General features: G+C 46.3%; 2 protein-coding genes across 3 annotated transcripts in view; one reads left to right on the top strand and one right to left on the bottom strand.

Annotated features, from left to right (window-relative positions):
- The first annotated feature begins 1,375 nt into the window (after positions 1-1,375).
- Positions 1,376-10,810, top strand: UTS2B (urotensin 2B). The gene is made up of 5 exons (XM_056358749.1): positions 1,376-1,573; positions 3,826-3,927; positions 6,901-6,938; positions 8,283-8,376; positions 10,124-10,810. The coding sequence occupies exons 1-5, from the start codon at positions 1,450-1,452 to the stop codon at positions 10,147-10,149; spliced, it is 384 nt and encodes a 127-aa protein (XP_056214724.1). The 5' UTR covers positions 1,376-1,449; the 3' UTR covers positions 10,150-10,810.
- Positions 10,811-14,296: 3,486 nt separating this feature from the next.
- Positions 14,297-18,575, bottom strand: part of OSTN (osteocrin) — a 104,162-nt gene continuing 99,883 nt past the window's right edge. For both annotated transcript variants that reach the window (XM_056359154.1, XM_056359155.1), the window contains exons 4-5: positions 15,488-15,567; positions 14,297-15,170 (exon numbers count right to left, since the gene is read on the bottom strand). In XM_056359154.1, coding sequence (XP_056215129.1) covers positions 15,148-15,170; positions 15,488-15,567 — 103 coding nt within the window. In that variant the 3' untranslated portion in view covers positions 14,297-15,147. The remainder of the gene's footprint in view (positions 15,171-15,487; positions 15,568-18,575) is intronic.

Here is an 18,575-nt window from a genome sequence, read left to right as displayed (position 1 = left end):
TGTATGTGTAATATCTACAGGGAAAATTCAGCAATATTTCCTCAGTGGAGGAGTATTCCTTAATGGAATCACACTCATTTTCATAGGTACTTCTTGCAAAGAATCTGAGCCTCTCCCCCTCTGTTTTTTAGGAAAAAAAAGTAAATGTTAAAAGCGATATTAAAAGGCTAGTCATTCTATAAATATTCAAAGCACACAGAAACTTGTAAGGAGAGCTGGACACCAGAAGCCAAAAGCCCAAACATGGAAATGATAGTGCCTTGAGCTAAGATGAAGTGCAGGTACCATCAGATGAAGCTATGTTGGGTAATCTGGCATGATGTGGTGTCAAAAAAGCACATGAAGTGAGTCACTAGGAGCGTATGTACAAGTCAGAGAGTGGCCTGATTCTCTCCCCCATCCCACTGTGGGGGGAGCGAGCGACCGGCTGCGTGGGGCGTAGTTGCTGTCTGGGGTTAAACCAGAATAAGTACAGATCATTCAGTTCTGTAGAAGAAGCAGAAGTGAACAACAAAGTTTAGTGCTGTTACTATCACAACATCTTTCTTGATAAGGTGGTAATAGAAAACTAGTAGCAGGTCTCTGATCAAGAATGATGGACAGACGACAAATAGAAGCCAAACTAAGATGTAGTCATGACCTGAGAAGACATGCAATATGTGCAGTGTGTCTCAATACTTTGCTCTAATAAAAAATGTCTGTGCAGCCAGAGCCAGCATCTGACCTTCCACTTCTTTTATTCCCCAAGAAAAAACCGAAGACAGTTGCCCATCCTTGATGTATTCCATATCTGCTGCCAAATTCGCACTCCCCCACTCAGACATAATCCCAAAATAGGGTGTGATGCCTTTCCCGTTGACAAAGCCATAAGTCATGGTGAGCGAGACACTCTCAACATCCTCCAATCATTTAAATGAAAATAGCTCTCCCCCTCTGTTTCCCACCACTTCAGCACTCATTATATCTCGCATTAATTAATATAGGCACTAGGAAGTAAGATGATGAATTACAAAAACCCATTAACCTGATTCTGTCCAAACCGATGACATATGGCAACGTGTACATTAGACAAATCTTCCTTGCTAATGTGGGAGTCCTCATGTCTGAACTCCATTAAAGCATCAGCCCCCCAAAAATATTTTTAATGTATGTACGTATGGAATGTATATCAACATGCATGGATGGTGCATGCCTGAGGAAACATCAGAATTCATTAGATCAGTCTGATATGAGATATATTGAACAGGTTCCATCTGACATCTGTTACTGGGTTGTTCTGTCCACTCCCAAAGGAGTGAATCATATTGACAGGTTGAATTATATCTCAAGAGATATTTTTCTCCCCTCCTCCAAAGGCCATTTGCAAACACGGCACATCCACTGCCTCTTAAAAGTGAGCTCATCTGGCACTGGGTTGCATTGAAGTCCTCCACCGTGCCTGAAGGAAGAATGCTTTTGGGTGGTGGGAACACGGAGAAGATGGGGTCTGTCCCACTGTTCCTTGGAATGCTAACCATCTTGACCATAACTGTGTGCGTCCCATCTACACATGGAGAGCCTTTTTTACTACAAGGTAAGCTGGCACACAGACTAGATGACACAGGTAGGTGGTTCTCTTTTTGCTTTGCTTTGCTGCTTGTCATGGCCAATGCAACACTCGCATGTCTGTGAAAGAAAATAAAATGAACCTTGAGCTACCCGAAACAATCAATTAACAGGGGTGCTATCCGGAGACTTGTGCATATTAGCATGAGCTAAAGCTGTCCTTCTGGTCTGCAGCTAGTCGTATGACACATTCTGCTAATCAGTAAAAATATCGGATCTGGTGAAATCTGGTAAGGGTAGCTCTTTCTCTCTCAAAAGAAAATTTCCAAAGAAAAACATTAAAATACCAGAGAGTAGCAATTCTAGTATGTACCATATGAGATTTGACAGTTTGTAAATGTCAGTAGTAGGGTGCTGCTGAACTTTTCTTACCCACAAAACTTCTTTATATATGTTCTTCTCCATAATTTAAATTAATCTTAGCTTGAACTTACTCTGCAGGGAAATGTCAATCATTAATCTTCTTCCTTAAAGAGACTTGGCAGTGGAAAAAAAAGAGCAGCTAAATATAGGCTTGAAAATAACATTGCTTTTCAAATTATTTTTCCTCTTATATCAACTATTTATTTTTGTAATGACAACCAAAACATTCCTGAGGCCACTCTATCTAAATATTGCTTCTGTTTAGTTTTATTGGAGTGTTTATAGGGTTTTTTTTCTGTAGCAAATCCCCCAAATGACTAAAAGTAGCTATTTTAAAATCATAACTGTCTCTCAGACCTAGGAACGAGGTTTATAGCACTCCATGCTAACTGCAAGTTTCACACAGAGCGTAGCTCTGCTGACTCCCTCGGGTTTACTTCCAGAGATCACAATCAGGACCAGCAGCTCCAGCCGCAGGGTGAGGCAGCGTTGAGTCTGGCCAAATACTTGGAGCATCGCTTTGGCCAGGGCCCCTCTGCTTCTGCAGATTTATGTGACTTTAGCTAATGGAGCTGATTCCCACATACTCTTGAGCATCCTTAAGGCTCATCTGGTACAATGTTTTGTCTCGTGTGTATCGAAAATAATTGCATTCATTCCACCGCAGCTATGTAGGGCTGATGGCTAAATGAGAACATTTTCCCCTTTCTCACCTCCTTGAAGGGAGTGAGTGAAAGTCCTAAAGATCTTGGAAGAAGAGAAAATAAGCCTTTCTGTATAATTTCTTAGTATTTTCCATGCATTTTTTTAGGCATCTTCCAGGGCTTTGTAGAGTCTGGGTGTGGGGCAGGGGTGTTCAGAGCAAAGATTTTGGGGAATGGGCATTCTCTCTGTAAAGTCTAGCTCCCATTCTGTCATTCTCAAAAATGAATCCAACATTCAAGTTTCAGATGATTCTGGAAATCTGTTCAGCAGAGCTGGGAGGGTCTCAGAGCTGTCAGGGCTCTGCTTAGTCCCATCCCTTATGTCCGCTGGTTTCTGCTGAACCCTTGACCTCCACAAGCATTCATTTGAGGGCATAGCCACAACCGCTAAAGCAAAACAAAACCACGGAAAAAGCTCCCTGAAGGGGCCTCAAAGAAGGCCACATTGCTTCAGGACAGCAGCCTGGGGAGGTTTTCCTGGAAAACAAAAAAATTCTGCATGGTCTACAGCTACTGTAAGAGGTTTCCTCGAGGAGAAAGAGATTCACTTTAAACTCCTCCACACGCTGGTTCTGTTCAGAGGAATCCTTTAATACCTCTGGCAGTCGGAGCAGCCCCAGGGCTGAGCGAGTGCCAGAGCAGACTGCGGGGCTGAGGGCTGCTTGGCACGGCACACACACATCAGCCCTCCTGAGGGGTGAGTTCCCACCTCTGTCAGCCCTGGCAAGGTGCAACTGGGGGGGACACCTGCAGTTTTGAGAAGCAAGGATCTTGCGGGTTGCTGCCTGGCTTTGCAGAGGCATCTGCTACATCCGCCTTGCAGAAGAGGTCAGGGCTGTCTAAAGCAAGGTGACGTCTCCAGCTCTCTGCAGCCAGCCTTGCTGATGAGGCTGCAGCAGGACTGGCCAGCAGCCCAGAGCTGGCAGGGAGGGCTCCCCCGTCCTGCACCCCTTCACCACCCAGCCATCGCTGCCTGGACTTCTTATTCTGTGCTCATACATCATTGCCTTCCCCCAAGCTCCTTCCACCCTGAAAAAATGCTGATATTTTCCTTCTACTTCTTAGCCTTCTTAATTTTTGTTTTAATGTTGGGGGCTGGAGGATCCATCCTTTTTGTCATTAGAAATCAAAAAATGTATTTTATGTGCTGCAGAGAACCGAGTGCTTCCGGAGAGAGAAGACGCAAATCATGAGGACACACTGCTGACTCTGCTTCTTAATAAGAAGCTCGCATGGCGGAGGCCAGAAAATATTGGTAAGCAAAGGGGATGGGAGATCTCAGCTTCCTGAATCTGTGTTTGCATGACTGCAAGGAACCTGTTCCCCAGTTTTCTCAGAAATACCAGCTGCTCAGAAAGTGGAAGCACCCAGTATGGTACCAACGCATGATTAATGTCAGATGTTCTCCATCATGGGGCTCCTGGACCTGCTTTTGCAATGTGATGTGAAGCTTCCCAGAAACATGCACCCTAGATCCTCAGACACTTGACACTGAGCTGGCAAAGGAGCACATGTGTGTACAAAATTAATAACAAGAAGAGACGCTGCCGAGTCCCTGTGCCCCTGCTATCCCTGAGATGTTTGTGTACTATGCCTGGAGCATGAGCCAGCCTTGGGAGTCACCTCTCCACCCACACCCCATACAGGCCCATGTGCTATTGAGCGAGAGCTCCGTGTCTTGCAGGCATGCTAAAATCAGCAGCATCTTGTGAGCACACCGAGAGCATCTAGATTTTGCAGAGAGCATATGGCTGAGATCCCCTGGGGTCGGGTGTAGGTTGGGACAAGGGTAGTGGGAGCTCCTGTCTTAGCTTAAACCCCTGCTACTGCTGGCAAAGGTTGAGACAACAACCTTTTCCCACACAGCAGAGGGGGCAAAGACGGGTCACATTGAGGCTTTTCCTGCCTGTGCTCTATGAACAGACACCAAATTCAAAGCCACCCGCATGTGGCTAAACTCAGACCTGCTGAAGAGAAACTTGGGCTTTCCATGACACTAGGCACCGCTATCACAAGTGCCATATGGATCACAGGGGTCAGCTATTCCCACGGCCGCTGCAGCCAGGGGAGGGTTTGGGCTGTATGCGGTCGTCTCGGAGCAGGAAGCTGCCTTCCCTGTGAAAACAGGCAAGAACAGAGCCCAGCAAAAATTTTGTTATGAAAATCCATTTGTCAAAATCACTCAGTGCTCCTCCCCAGCCCCTTGTTACTGCAGTGAGGCAGTGGTTAAACAATCCTGGGACAAATAAATAAACACAAATAAATCAAGTCCTTATACTAACAAAGGCATTCTTCTTGCAAAGGGGATGCATTCAAGAAATAACATTTTTATGATTGGTTTATGGATTATTGCACTTATTACTCCTAGAGGAAAGGCTGCATTTTACGCCAGACAATTGAATATAATGAATCTCTGAGCAGAGCACAGACAGAGGATTTACAGCAGGCAGTTTCTCAAGGCTTCATCCATAAATTAACTTCCTTCCCCCTGCCTGAGATAATCTGTTCCAAATTTTGACCGCTGTTCATTTTCTATTCATAGCAATCATTGGCCAAGCTTATGGTTTGTGGAAAGTTGCGCCAAAATAGGCACTTGAATGTCTGAAAGAGGTAAAAGTGCGTAGAACAATAATCGCCATCATCACCATAGAAAAATAAAAAATTGAACTTTTGACTTGTAGATATGCAGACCTGGCTTTCTCTACCTTATGGATATGGAAAGACACACTTAGGAGGAATCTGCCTGAAGTCATTGCTGGCAGTGCCAGGAACAGAGCCCCCACCTCCTGACTCACAGCACATCCTCATCCCCAGACCATGTCTCAAACCAACCCCTGATGTAATGGACTTAAGAACTGCTGCTTTTTCTGTTGGATGAATATCTGTCAGAAAATATTCAGGATTTTTCAACGGAATTGTTCCTTCTTGAAGGAGAAACTGAGAAAGCAGTCAGCTCTTTCTTGGCACCCTCCTGCTCAGTTTCAAATGTTTAAAAAAAAGCCCAAGTCTGGTGATGTGTCTCTGTGCTGAAGTCTTATCTGAAATCAGGGGGAATTATGTCTTAAATCCCCTTGGAGATGCAGACCAACTCCTGCTTCCATGTTGGGAGCAGACAAAGGAGGCAGCTCCGTGACTGGTTTTTGGCTTTCTTGGGGGACCCAGCAGAGACATTCTTTAGCTCTTTCCTAGTTGTTCCTGCTTATTTTAGCACATTTTTTCCCAAACTGGCACTTGAAACCAGCTGATTATTTTGTGTTCCCCTCCCAGAAGAATTGCTGTAGTCCAGTCACTCAGCTTTGACTGAGCTTATTTTGTTGTGATTTCCATTGTTTCATTTATCTTATTAAAAAATTAACTGGCTTTGACATCGTTTTGAGTCTGGAATAAGGTACCTCAGTCCTCAAGAGGAATGAGATTTAAATCCCCCATCCCTTCCTGCAGCTTTCCCCGTTGCTAGCTCAGGCCCTTCCCAATGCAGCTGGAGGTTTTAGATCCCATTCGTAGGCACCTAACCCTCCGCTTGCCCTGGGTGGGATATCTCAGGGCAGTTCACTCATCCACCTGCACAGGTTTTTGACAGTCCAGTACAGTACTGCCCAACCTTGAGATCTCTAAGGCTGATCTGTGCAGCTGGTCCCCAGGTCCCCGTGCTCCCCTAGCATGTAGAGGTGTGGAATCCCTGCACTTGCTGCTGTGTTATTTTGCCTGTTGCTCCACTCTGCCAACTCCAACGTTCGCTGACTTAAAAAGCACTAAGTTATGCTGGGCTAAATCTGTGTCTTCTGACTTCTGCCTGTATGGTGATGTGGGGATAAACAAGTCTTAAAGGAAGCAATGGGAGTTCATATAAACGGCCAGTGACAGAAAAGGCAGCATTAGAGATTTGCTATTATCAGGCTAAAAATTAAAAAGCAGCAAAACCAGTTCACCTGAGCTGGTATCACACAGTCTGTGACCTTGTTGGACCAATTCCCTTAAAGCCTGCTTAATGATAAGGAAGCCTTCCTCGTAATGGAGAATTAGGGTAAAGTCCCATAGAATTCAGCAGAGGAAGCCCACTTTTCTGTCACTGGTTCTGCTACCATAGATTTGGAGATCACTAATAAGAATTAAATGATAACTAGGTCTTTTCTTGTCAGCCCTCAAGGAGGTTAAATGTAGAAAATGTTTTTGATTTGAGCTGTGAGAAGCAATGCAGATACTAATGTTACTCTCTCCCTTCTTGCAGACTGGGAGCTGGCAAAGAAATTTGAAGAGCTTGAACAGGTGAGGAGCAAATGCACAGACACATATATGTGTGCTGTTGTGCGAACAGCTAAACAATTGTGCATACCGTCTTTGTGCCCTATTCTTCTATCTTTGCATCCCACTGCTCTTCATTCTGCTGCTATAATGTGAGCACAAAGGGAAAAGCAGAACCTGGGCTAAATAGCTGCATACACTGGAAAAGATAAAAGAAAGCAAGGCTAGAGGCCAGTGCGATAGAAACTGAGGCAGGTCCTGCTTCTGCCACTGGTGAAAGGCCAGTGAAGGCCAAGCCAGGAAAAAGAAAAATGCTAAAGGAAGTGTCCGTGGAAGAAAAGGGAGGGAGAAGAGGAGGTCATGCTGCCTTCCTAGGCATTGGACCAGCTGGCTGCATTAGATAATGGGCTGGAGTTAGAGGAATAGCCACTGCACACCTAATCCAGAATGATTTCTCTCTGGGCTCTTTACCAGTATGGAGGCTCTAGCCAGGGTCAGAGCCCTGCTGTGCTGAGCAGAGCACACACAGGTAGCAAGGGGAAACCCCATCCTACACCCCGTGCCCAGGAACAAGGAAAGCTGTGTAGCAACCTTGACATGGCTTCTTCTATGCCCCAAACCCCACAGGCAGCAGAAGCCCTTTTTCCTCTTTCTCAGGCCAGGTCCAGCTGTTTGTGGATCCTGGAGGTCCTGCTGGGTTCCACTTGGCACTTTTCAGATAGAAAAATCACCGTACAGCATGCCAGATTGGAGGCTGCCAGCTCCTACGCCAGCCCCTTGCTCCAGTTCTGAAAGACATAAGGCTCTGGCTTCCTGGAAGCAACAGTGCCAGAGCAGAAGTCTAGATGATGGCCATAGGCATTCCCAGTCTATTAGAAAAGAACAGCTACAGATGGAGGGGAAATACCATGGACTTTCCACACTATAACCAAGGGAAGTTAGCAAGAACTGCGGGAAAGGGAGGGGAGGGACAACCCAGAGCAATGGAGAAGCGATGCTCTCTGCTGCAGGGGGTAGAGACCTCCTGCCCCAGCAACGACTTGGCTCTTTGTGTAATATCCTTCCTACACAGCCTCTTCTCCACAGGGGTTTGCACCCTGGGGTGGTGGGGAAGCAGAGAGCTCTGGCAGCCCACGCTGCTGCCACCAAACAAGCAGCTTGATCGGGGAGGACGTGAGGAGGTGTAAGTGCTCTAAAGACAGATCCTTCTGGAATGGTCCTGCTCCAGGGAAGACCCTGTCCTCCCCAGCAATGTTGTCAGCCAGGCTGCCTGTACCTCCTGCCTCTGAGCTGCCCTGCACTTGCCAGCATGCTGTGGAGCTCCTCATGCTGGGGCATTGGTTTACTGCTGTGTTTGTGTTTAAACAGCTGGAGAAGTTGAAGGATCAGCTCTCAACTGAGGAAGGCTCAGAGGTGGCCTATGCCTTGGAAAGTCTTTCAGCATCTCAGCCCAGAAAACGCGGTAGGTTTTGGGTTAAAGCCCTGCAGCCATCCCATCCAGCTCTCATCTCCAGGGCTTTCTTTCTGCAACACAGTGACAGTAAACAAGTCCCAAAGAATCTGAAAAACAGGTTGGCAACTTTTCTAGCAGTCCTGGCCTGTTAATGGCTGGCTGGTTTAGCAGCTGGTGAGAAGGACTGCATACCCAACCCAGTCTGCTGCCGGAGCAGATACACTGGGTCTGCACACCCAGGACCTCACGGGAGGCAGTCAGCATTACACCCCTCTTTTCACAGGGGAACACAGGGGTTTATGAGCAATGAGTGCCTGTCCTGGAGGGAGTGAGTTCTGCATGAACACATCCCCACAGTGCACCCATCACTTTGCTCTGGGCACAAGGCTAGTGTTGAACGCGTAATGAGGCATGTGGACTGCATGCATTCCCCTCTGCCAAGGTCACTGCCTCCCTACAGAGAAAAAAGGAGCATTTGTTTGTACTGCTTAAAAGCAGCTAAAAAGGATGTGGAAATCAACCAAGAATGCAGGGAACTAAGATCTGGTAGGTCCCCAAGCTTTGTCCTGTCTGTATCCAGTGACTCAGGAGCATATTGCACCAGTGATCCTGCAAGGCTGCTCCTGACAAGCGCACGGACAACACCATTCACGCTGACTTCCAGTGGATTCCTCCATGAAGCAGTGGCAGCTGTAAACTAGAAGTCACTGATGACAGATCTGGCCTAAACACAAAAGAGCTGGTTCTGCCCTTACCCCACGGGCTCTGTGCACACACAAGCTGACAACCTGCCAGACAGCCGAGGGAAAATCCCTTTGTGCAAGGCTTGCTGAAGTGCTTAGGTGATCCACAGACAGTCTGCAATTTATAAGCAACCCTGGAGGCTGTCATTAGTTCGCCTGATCTAATTAATGCCCCCACCAATCTGGAAGGTTCAAATGCAGATAAAACTACTTCCCACTGCCAGGTTTGTATCAGATTCTGCCAGAAAATAAAGCAGAGAATCTTTACTTTCATCTAAAGCCCTTCCAGCCTGGGAGGAGCTCGTGTCTCAGCATAAGCACTGCTGATTCAGTAGAAGCTTTCTCCCAAGATCCTGCTTTCAAACACCAGGTAGAAATCTCTGCTCATACTTGACAATAGGAGACCCACACAGGATTCAAAGAACATGGCATGCTGGTGATACAGCTATTTTTTCCAACACCAAAATATGCATCCTTCCCTAATCTAGTCTCCCTAGAAGTTCCCACAGAGATCAATTTTGTTTGGAGGACAGTTAAAGCAGAGTGATAGAGTTTTAAAAAAATAATTGTGAGGTTTAAAAAAAAAAAAAATTGTAAGGACCAGATCTGATGTCTCCAAGTCAGTATCCTGCTTTTCCAGGCAGCCACAGGTGAAAAACCCTGCATACACCTCTGAGGCAGCAAAACTGCTGGCCAGTAGTCAAGAAAGAAAAAGCTGCTTCCTGATACTGCCGAAGTAGTGCAAAAGGAAAAGCAAACCCTTATAAATCAAGCAACATGGAAACAACTTTGAGACCCCTTAATTACACAATAAGCAGCTAAAAGAAACACTTTCTAAAAGTGTTAGAAGAAGTAAAAGCTATTTACTGAGATTTGCCCAGAAACCACAATGCTGGCTTCACACCTCAACTCTCCCAAGACACAGAGCTTTTGAAACCCACTCCAGGGCTAGAGCAGGAAGCTGGAAAATGGATTTTTGGGTGCTAACATCCTTCTCTTGTGTCCCTTCCCAGCCTGCTTTTGGAAATACTGCATCTGAAGGCTCACCAGGACTGGAGGATGAAGATGAGCCCTTCCCCAAACCGCCTGGCTGGGTATTAATGTGTTAAGAGTTTGTTCTGTTCTCTCATCGTGCTGCTAAGTTGGATGCCACCCTCCATGACCACACCACAGCCAAGTCTAACCGGGACTGTGACAGGAGCTGGTAGCCCACTACCACTCTCCACTGTTCCTTCCATGTTTCAGCTACTGTGACCTACTGGGAAGATGCTTCCCAACTGTCCTTGCTGCCCTGCGTGCACCGTTCAGCCTGCTGCCACTGCTCACTCCTCACCTGCTCACCAGGTCCCCCAAGGCACCGCTCACTAACGCGCTTCCCCTGAGCCTTGGGCCTCTGCCCACCTCTGCAGACGTTGCTCATGGTGGTGTCTGGGTTTCCCGTCACCTTCTGCGAGCAGGTCTGTGATGACCCCACACTGCTGTCGGGACAGGAGGGCAGACGGGGTGTAACGTGGAGGGCTCGGGGCTGCCTCGGCTTGCTGAGCCAGAACTGCTCCTCAACATGTCCCATCAGCATACACAGTAGGTTTGGGGGAGGACAGGCACAGAAGCCTGGATCCTTTGGATATCATTCCAATAAAGGTTTTCTGTTGCACAGAAGCACGTGCTCTTTTCTTTCTCACCTCCTGCAGAGGCCCAAGGGGCAGCACATTTCCCTTGCTGTAAGCTGTCGTTACTTGATGGTTCGTGTGAAGTTTACAATGGAAAAAAAAGCTCCCGTTAAACACCTGGGTATAGCACCCTTCCTTTTGACCAGAACTGGGAATGAGAGTTGGGTCATCCTCATGGATATGTGTGGGCTGCTGTCCTCACAGGACTGGACCAGACCCACTGATTTCTACCTACTCACCCCAAAGAGATGTTTTGAGCAGAGGTTTTTGGCTCATCTGGCTGTCAGTGCAGGTGCTAGCTGGCTTTTTCTACTGCAGAATTATGTCTGCCACTGTCCAGAAGGAAGAGATCACAGTCCATCAGTGGTTCTACATACATTCATCTAAAATCATGTTATCCACCTTTATTTGCAAAAACAAAGGACTATGTTCCCAAAAGTGTAAGTTCAGAATAAATCCTGATGTTTGAGGTTTCCAGCAGTGTATATGAGCAGAATCTGGAAGCCGCTGTGAATGTGTGGACTGACTTTACTAGAATTAAACTGTCTCTCCAGCTCTATTGAACCATGCTACTTAACTGTAGTTGGATACTACATATTCTTCAAAACTTTACCTCTCCCAAAGCTGTAATTACCATGCCACATTCACCACCTTGGGCTTTAGCAAGAAGCACATGCTTACCTCAGCAGTACCTCATATGTACTTCATTAAGAGATCTATTCATTCTATTACAGACCAAAGCCAGCATCTGTGGAATAAAACCAGCTTGATTATATCAGTGAGGTCTAATGACATGCAAAATACAGTTTGCTGTTAACATTTAATCTTTCTTATTTCTTTGGTAGTGATTCAGAATACATTTCCCATTTTCTGTCGCTTTTGTGTAAGTGAAAAGGTACGTGGGAGAGTACTTTCACATACCCTCCCAACAGCACCAAATCCAGGAAAAAATTACAGCCTATTGCCAGGAGAAGGGTCTCTCTTTCTTGAAGAGTTTGGTGCTCCAGCCAAAAGGGAGGTATATTACAAGAGCTGCAACGAGTGCCTCAAGCTGGTGTTCAGCTCAGATGCTTTCAGCTCGCAGGAACTCCCAGTGCAATGAAAGGCCAGAGCAGCAGGCTCCATCTGCTACTTGCTAGTTGTAGCGTGCCTTCTGACCTGGTGTGACAGCTCATCAGCAAGTCAGGAAAAGGAATGTGTCCGTGGCTATTGAACAGCTTGCTGTGATCCTAGACACAGGAATTCCCTGGAATGCAATGCACCATGCTGCTTAGCATGCTTTTGCCCACATGGTGTGCTACATCCTATCAGCACAGTTAATTATGGTACCCAAATTAACCCACAGTTTCCTCACAGGCACTATATGCTGCTGAGTTAGCTGCTTCTGCTGGAATAATGAGTAAGTGCTGAATGCAATTCATCTACTAATTTGAAGCAAAGCCAGTGATGCTTTCCTTGGGTTTACCCTCCACATGTCACTGTAAGGATCCTGTCCTTTCTCCTAAACATGCAGAACACAAATTCTTCTCTACCTCAGGTGTCACCTCCACATCATGGCTGCTCACATCTCACCTATGGTTGGGCAGTCACTCTTGCTAAAGCTAATAACCCACAGGCAATAATTAAAGGGCTTTCCCTCAGACATTCTAGCAGACCACGTTGATTTATTAGCAGAAAAACCTCACAGGCATGTGAATGGATTTACAAACAGGCAGCACAGGACAAATCTAGCGTGCAATGGATGCTGCAGTATATCCTCATTTCATATTTGTTGACCTCCATGCCACGCACAATAACTGAAGTTATCCAATATCATCTATGAAAAAGTTGTTCAGCTTTTCAGGCATCATCGTATTTTAAACAGCACCTGCCAATTTATGGACTTTAAAAAATGCTTTTTGAGCCACCAAAAGTCTCAGTATGCTCTGTGGTGGATGGGGCAGAGGAACAGAAAGGCTGTTGCTTTCTCCCAAGCAATCTGTGCAGTGAGGTGGAAGCCAAGAGTGGGACTAAAGCTTCCAGCTCCCAGTCCCAAGCAACACCACCACAGACATCCCTGTCCTGCTTTGCTTTCACATTACCCTTCAGATGCAATGCATTTCTGCACACAATTTACAGGCTTTAAAACCCCTTTTTATTGGGAAGCCCAGGCTAATACCTGCCAACTGTTAAATACTTTTATGATCAGAAGTATCTTTGCAAAGCTGCTGCATTAGCATTGGATTCCTCTGATCTCAGTCTACTAAAACATGTCACACAATGTCTCTGTCCATGCTGCTTTTGACAGCCAGGTGTATGAGTGGTCAGGCCATCGTTTCCATAATCTGCCCATGGCCCATACATACGGCTACCTTGCAAGCAGATTATCTGCAGACTGTCTGGATGAGCTCAGTGCAAGAAGGTAACTGTTTACCAAACCGCAGGGCAGGCTATGGGTAGGTGGTGGCGTTGCACTGCAGAGGACAGGGTCTGGGCTTCTCTGGGTCTGCATTTGCAGACTTGCTTCTAGCATGAACAGAAAATCTCACCTTGAGTCAGCCAGTCTACATACACTCACTCAATCCAGCTCCCAGAACCTTCACCTGTAAGCTTGAAAGCAGAAAATAAATAGTGGGACCAGGGGAAAAGCAAGGAACAAAAAACCCAAAATGACCACATATGGACTTACAGCCCTTCTTTCTTTCTATGGCCTTCAAGGGCTTGGTCTGGAAAGCATCTGTGGTACTTCACCTCACACACAAGTACTGACAAGTCACTCACCAAAGGAGGAATGATCACCTAACTCAGCTAGAGGGGCTCTGCGTGATGTGAAAGGTGGGGGCACCTCTTGATGCAATTCACTGGTTTGTGCAGCTGCTGTCAGCAGCATTAGCCTATATTGGAGATGTCAAGAAAAGCAGTTTCTTGCAAACATTCTGTGGCTGGGGCAGTCCTGGTCTCAGGATAGGGCTGTAAGCAAGAAGGAAAATAGGAACGGTCCCTACTGTGGCTGAGTACTGCCCCCTCTCAGACATGAAATCGATGCTACCTGCCCCTCTGAGCAGGAGCCTCATCTCCCACCACAGCAACTGCCCCAAAGCCCCAATCCTCACAACAACTTTATCTTCAAAGACTCATTGACTTCCCAACTCCTTCCCTGTAGCTGACTCAGAAGCTGACTCTGTTCTTCCCCATTTTGCTAGCTGAGGGCCGGGTGCTTTGTGCCTCATACAAGATTAGGAAATTAACACTTAATTCCTACCTCCCTGCCTACCACAGGGGGTTTAGCAAGAGTAACTTTTTTTTCTTAGTCTTGCATAATCCCTTTGTCAATGGATCTTCTTTTGCAATGCCGATGATTTATACCCAAGAATAGCAATCCAAGGAATCTAGCTGACCGACACAGACCAAAGTCCATGAAGAAGCATATGTGGTTTAGAAAATATCAGCCAGGAATCTGAGCACTGAGATGTCAGCAAACAGCTCTTTTCAGTTATATTTTATAATCTGGAAATAAGTGAAAAGCATGAAACAGGATTTAAGATAACCTGTTTTACTCTGAAATGAAGTGGAGAGGACATGTTTACATTTTACCAGAGTGAGAAATACTTGAACTTTTAGAGTTGGATGTCCAATTATGCCCCATGCACACATCAAGAGGCTAAAATAAGGCATACAGTGCAGGCGGCCTAGGAAGCAGATGACTTCATATTTGGATACTATGCTATGTTGTGCTTAGGGAGGAATGAAATGTATTCATCAGCTTAAAGGAGGAAACTAGAAGTCTCACCACATTTCAGGATCTGCTGTATGATGAAAACATGTCTAAATATGGTGCAGAGATAAAGACTACTAAAAACATTAGGACAAATATTAAGGTATTGTCATCGTTCTTACCCAGACTAACTCCTAGTGAAGTCAGTAGACATCTTCTCCCGAACAGCACTTCAAATAAATTCTAGGTTTGTCCCATAACTCTTAAATCCTCCCTTCATCTACCAAACAAGCACCCTCTTGAAAGAAACGTGCAAAGCTGTCTGCTTTTCATGGTCTGCTGTTGGCATCTCTGGAAGTTTTATTTTCAATCCAAAAAATATCTAACAGCCCTTGCTAAGATAACGAACTTCTGCAAGTTTAAGAAATAAATGCCATGCAATTAAACTATATGCATATTTTCTGTTCCTTCCTATCAGTGACACCACGCACAACTGTGAGAGCATTCTGGCCTGATGAATTGAATTTGTTATTATTTGTAAATGCAACATTTGTTAAACGCAAGGTGAAACAGGTTTTGCAGGAGGTCAGTTCCTTGAGTGTTGTATCATTAGTCAATGGCAAGACATGATGTGATGCTTCTTCCATATTTCTGTCGTGTTTCCAGTGCAGCATCAATCCTTCAGAACAGAAGCACCTGTAGGCAGAAAAGCAGTAAACATTACATTTTCCCATGTCAGAAATGCAAGGCTTAGACAAACACACTGTAAGGTGGTCTACAGGAGATGAAAATATTTGGAATACTTGTTTTCTTGTAGGGGGGGTACTAAGGTGTAATTTAGGGTATTCAAGCTAAATTGACAGTTTAGTTATAAGAAGCCATCATTCCCCAAGTGACTCGTTCCAAAAGCCTACTAGCCTGCCTTGAACACCTCCGTGTAACTGAGAGCAGATGGGGTTCCCTGAGCCTGCCCACACCTGGAGTACTTTGGCTTACTTGAGGGAACTGCTAACCCTTGGTGTTGCTGAGACGGCTCACTCCAATCCGGTCAAGAGGAACTCCAAACCGTCTCTTAGGCAGCTCAACCACTTTCCTGCACAAGGAAAAAAAGCAAAGGAGAAGGGAAAGAATTGTAGAAAGACGTCATAGGAATAACAAAAATGTTTCTACATCTTTGATTCCTCCATTCATCCCACTAAGTTATTGTTCAGACAGGCCAGCTGTGCAGGAGCCACCAAAGATGTGTTTAAAGACAAGTGAAGCATCTTGTATGAAAGAATAAGCAGGAGTTGCACCTGTTTTACAGACTGGCTGACATTTATCCACTATTCCTGGTTTTATTTGGCAGCAAACAAATAACTTCACAGGTTAACTGCTATTCATAAAAAAAAGGAAATACACTGCATGCATAAAAGGGAATTGTTTCATGCATACTTCAGATAAACCATTAGCCTGGATCTTTGAAATCTCCAAGGGCCCAGTGGGGCTAAGATAAGCGAGGAGGTAGAAAGTATTGCACAGTAACAGGGGACAAGCCAGAGGACCTCTAAGCAGGAATTTCCTATGGAGTCTCCTGCACTGTGTGCTGTTCTCAAAACTGTAGAGTAGCAATCCTTTGATGAGATTGAAAACGGGAGTGGTTTGGGTTTGGTTTTTTCCCCCATGTGGTCCATTTCCTGATGATTTGATGAATGAGGGCATGAGGAAAGTGTGAAAAGTTGTATGCAGGAATATCTTATTACAACTTTTAATAATAATAATAAAAATAATCCCAACTAAATGCAGTATTTTTGAGCATTTTTTCCACCACCAGAAGTTTGATTTTAATTAATTGTTGAAATGGTGAGTTTTTCTGCAGCCGAGAATAACCTCAACTTTTGCCCTTGGAAATACTTGTCAGTGAAATGCAGGTCCAAGAGAAGCCCTGGAAGATGAACTCTTTATCTGTTGTCATCAAGGAATATAAATAAAAAGAAGTTCTGTTCCGTAAGTCGGCAGATGCGGGGGATAGCAGAGCGCGCTGTGCTGCATTCGTGCCTGGCTCAACGTGCTCGCACTGCCACGCTCACCCCGCCGGCGGCCCTGGGGGCCCTGCCCAGCGCTGTCGGTCCCTGGGCTCAGCTGGGCACGGCCTTTCCTCGCCCCTCTCCGGCGTGGGCCGGAGCCCCGAGGCACATTCCGCACCAGCAGCCCGCTCCCTGCTGCGCCTTCGCCAGCGACTGTTCGACGAGGTCGATGAGCGGGGACAGAGCGTACCACGTCCGCAGGGAGCGCGGCTTCGGGCACGCTGGAGCAGCTACGGGACACGGCAAAGGGTGGGCAGCGGCTGGCACAGCCTTCCCCTGCCCTCCCTGAACCGAAGGACCCAGCACAGCCTCGCTCAGCCAAGGGAAGCCGAGGGCAGGCAGGCAGGGGCTGATGCTCAGCCTGCCTCCCCAGGGGCAGCAGGCTTTCCCCCCCGGGGGGAGGCACAAGCTGGTGGGAGGCTCGGGCTGCTGGAATCATGCCGAGCCCGGCTGGATAAAAAGGGGAAATAAATTCCCAGGCCGGATTGTGCGGGCGGGTTGTGCACCGGCGGGTTGTGCACCGGCAGCCGGAACGCCGCCAGGCTCCGCACCGCACCGCACCGCGGGGAGCGCAGCGCCGTGCCCGCGGCCGGGCACAGCCCCCTCGTGTGGCCATCCCGCGCCACTGCAGCCAGGCCCGCACCCGCCCCTCGCAGGGCCGGGCCGGGCCCGTTCCGCACCCACCAGGCACAAAGCGATGCTTCTCCTGTTTAAAGGAGCCTGCTCTAAGATTCCCCGAGCCTTTCTCTCCGTCTGCCTCTGGGTCTTTCTGCCTCTTCTGAAGACTCGTGCCTTCCTGCCTGCCTTTCCCATGCGTTCAAAGCTTTATAAACTCATGAGCCTCCCATAACTGGTGGGTGCCACACGGACTTACATTTGATCTACCCTCTTCCAAAAGTTTCTATTGTGTTGCCAAGCACCACACACATTGTATTAACTAAGGGGTTCAATCTATTTAACAGCTTTTACACTTCAAAAGTCATTATCTGGTCTCTAAAGGTAACGGTCCCAGCTGGTACAGGAATACACTGTTAACTGTTGTGTGCATGACAGTGACAGGGTGCTCAGTCCTCTGTTTTACCCCTCTTAAGTGCAGCAGCCTCTGCCTATTTCCTTACTGTGTACTGCTTCCTTACAGCCTTATCACTGTTTCATAGCACCCATCTCATCTTCGGTCCTGCTACTGGTAGTATCTGACTATAGATGCAGCGAGCAAGGCAGCTCAGATGGTTCTAATAAATTAGTCAATCCCAAACTTAAAAGCTAATCGGCTCCCCCAAAGTTACAGTCTCAATGAACAACTGCAAATGGTGCTGATGATGCTGGGAAAGGAGAAATTTTGTGCAGTGTGTCACTCATTTGCATGAGCTCATTATTCAGTGACAAGCTGTTAGGAAACTTGGATGATTTCCACCACAATTTCCCTTTCTTGTGGTTTTTTGTTTTTGTTGTTTTTTTTTTTTTTTTCCTTGTACTGCACAGAGAATGAAACAAGATTTCCACCCAAAAAGCATAAGACAAATTGGGAATACCATGTACTTTTGCAAAAAAAGGCATTGCAGTTTCAAAAATGACCTTGGAAAAGGAAGAGGTGCTAAAAAGCAAAGAAAGAATGAGCTGATTTTGATTTGTCGAAGAGATACACAGAACAGAATAGTTATACTCAAGGTTTTAAGAATTTTGTATTTTGTCACTTTTGGCCACAGTCAAGAAGCCCTAGTAGCAGACTGGGTGGATAAATGGAAAAACAACAAGAAAATATTGCAAAACTCCATTTGAAAAAAAATACTTGTAACGTTGACTGGCCCTTGTGAATACTTTCCAGATTAAGCTTTAAGCATGCTACTAAATACTTTGTGGCATTGGGGATTCCATCCAAAGGAAGACAGTTACCAGAAGAAGGCAACAAGACAGTTAAGCTCTTTCAGATACAGCAAACAGCCCCTTGAGCTTTGCCCCAAACTCACTGGCTCTCCCCAGCCACAGCAAGCATCACTGCTTAGCCCTGTTATAAACATGCTTATCTTCAAACATG

Source organism: Falco biarmicus, chromosome 13, assembly GCF_023638135.1.
Source record: "Falco biarmicus isolate bFalBia1 chromosome 13, bFalBia1.pri, whole genome shotgun sequence".
NCBI classification, from domain to species: domain Eukaryota; kingdom Metazoa; phylum Chordata; class Aves; order Falconiformes; family Falconidae; genus Falco; species Falco biarmicus.
Note: the sequence above shows the minus strand (reverse complement) of the source record. Positions and strands in the feature narration are given on the sequence as shown.

Coding starts and splice junctions, on each gene's coding strand:
- UTS2B (XM_056358749.1), top strand. CDS start 1,450: ATGCTTTTGGGTGGTGGGAACACGGAGAAGATGGGGTCTGTCCCACTG. Junction 3,928..6,900: donor GCGGAGGCCAGAAAATATTG/GTAAGCAAAGGG, acceptor CCCTTCTTGCAG/ACTGGGAGCTGGCAAAGAAA. Junction 6,939..8,282: donor AATTTGAAGAGCTTGAACAG/GTGAGGAGCAAA, acceptor GTGTTTAAACAG/CTGGAGAAGTTGAAGGATCA.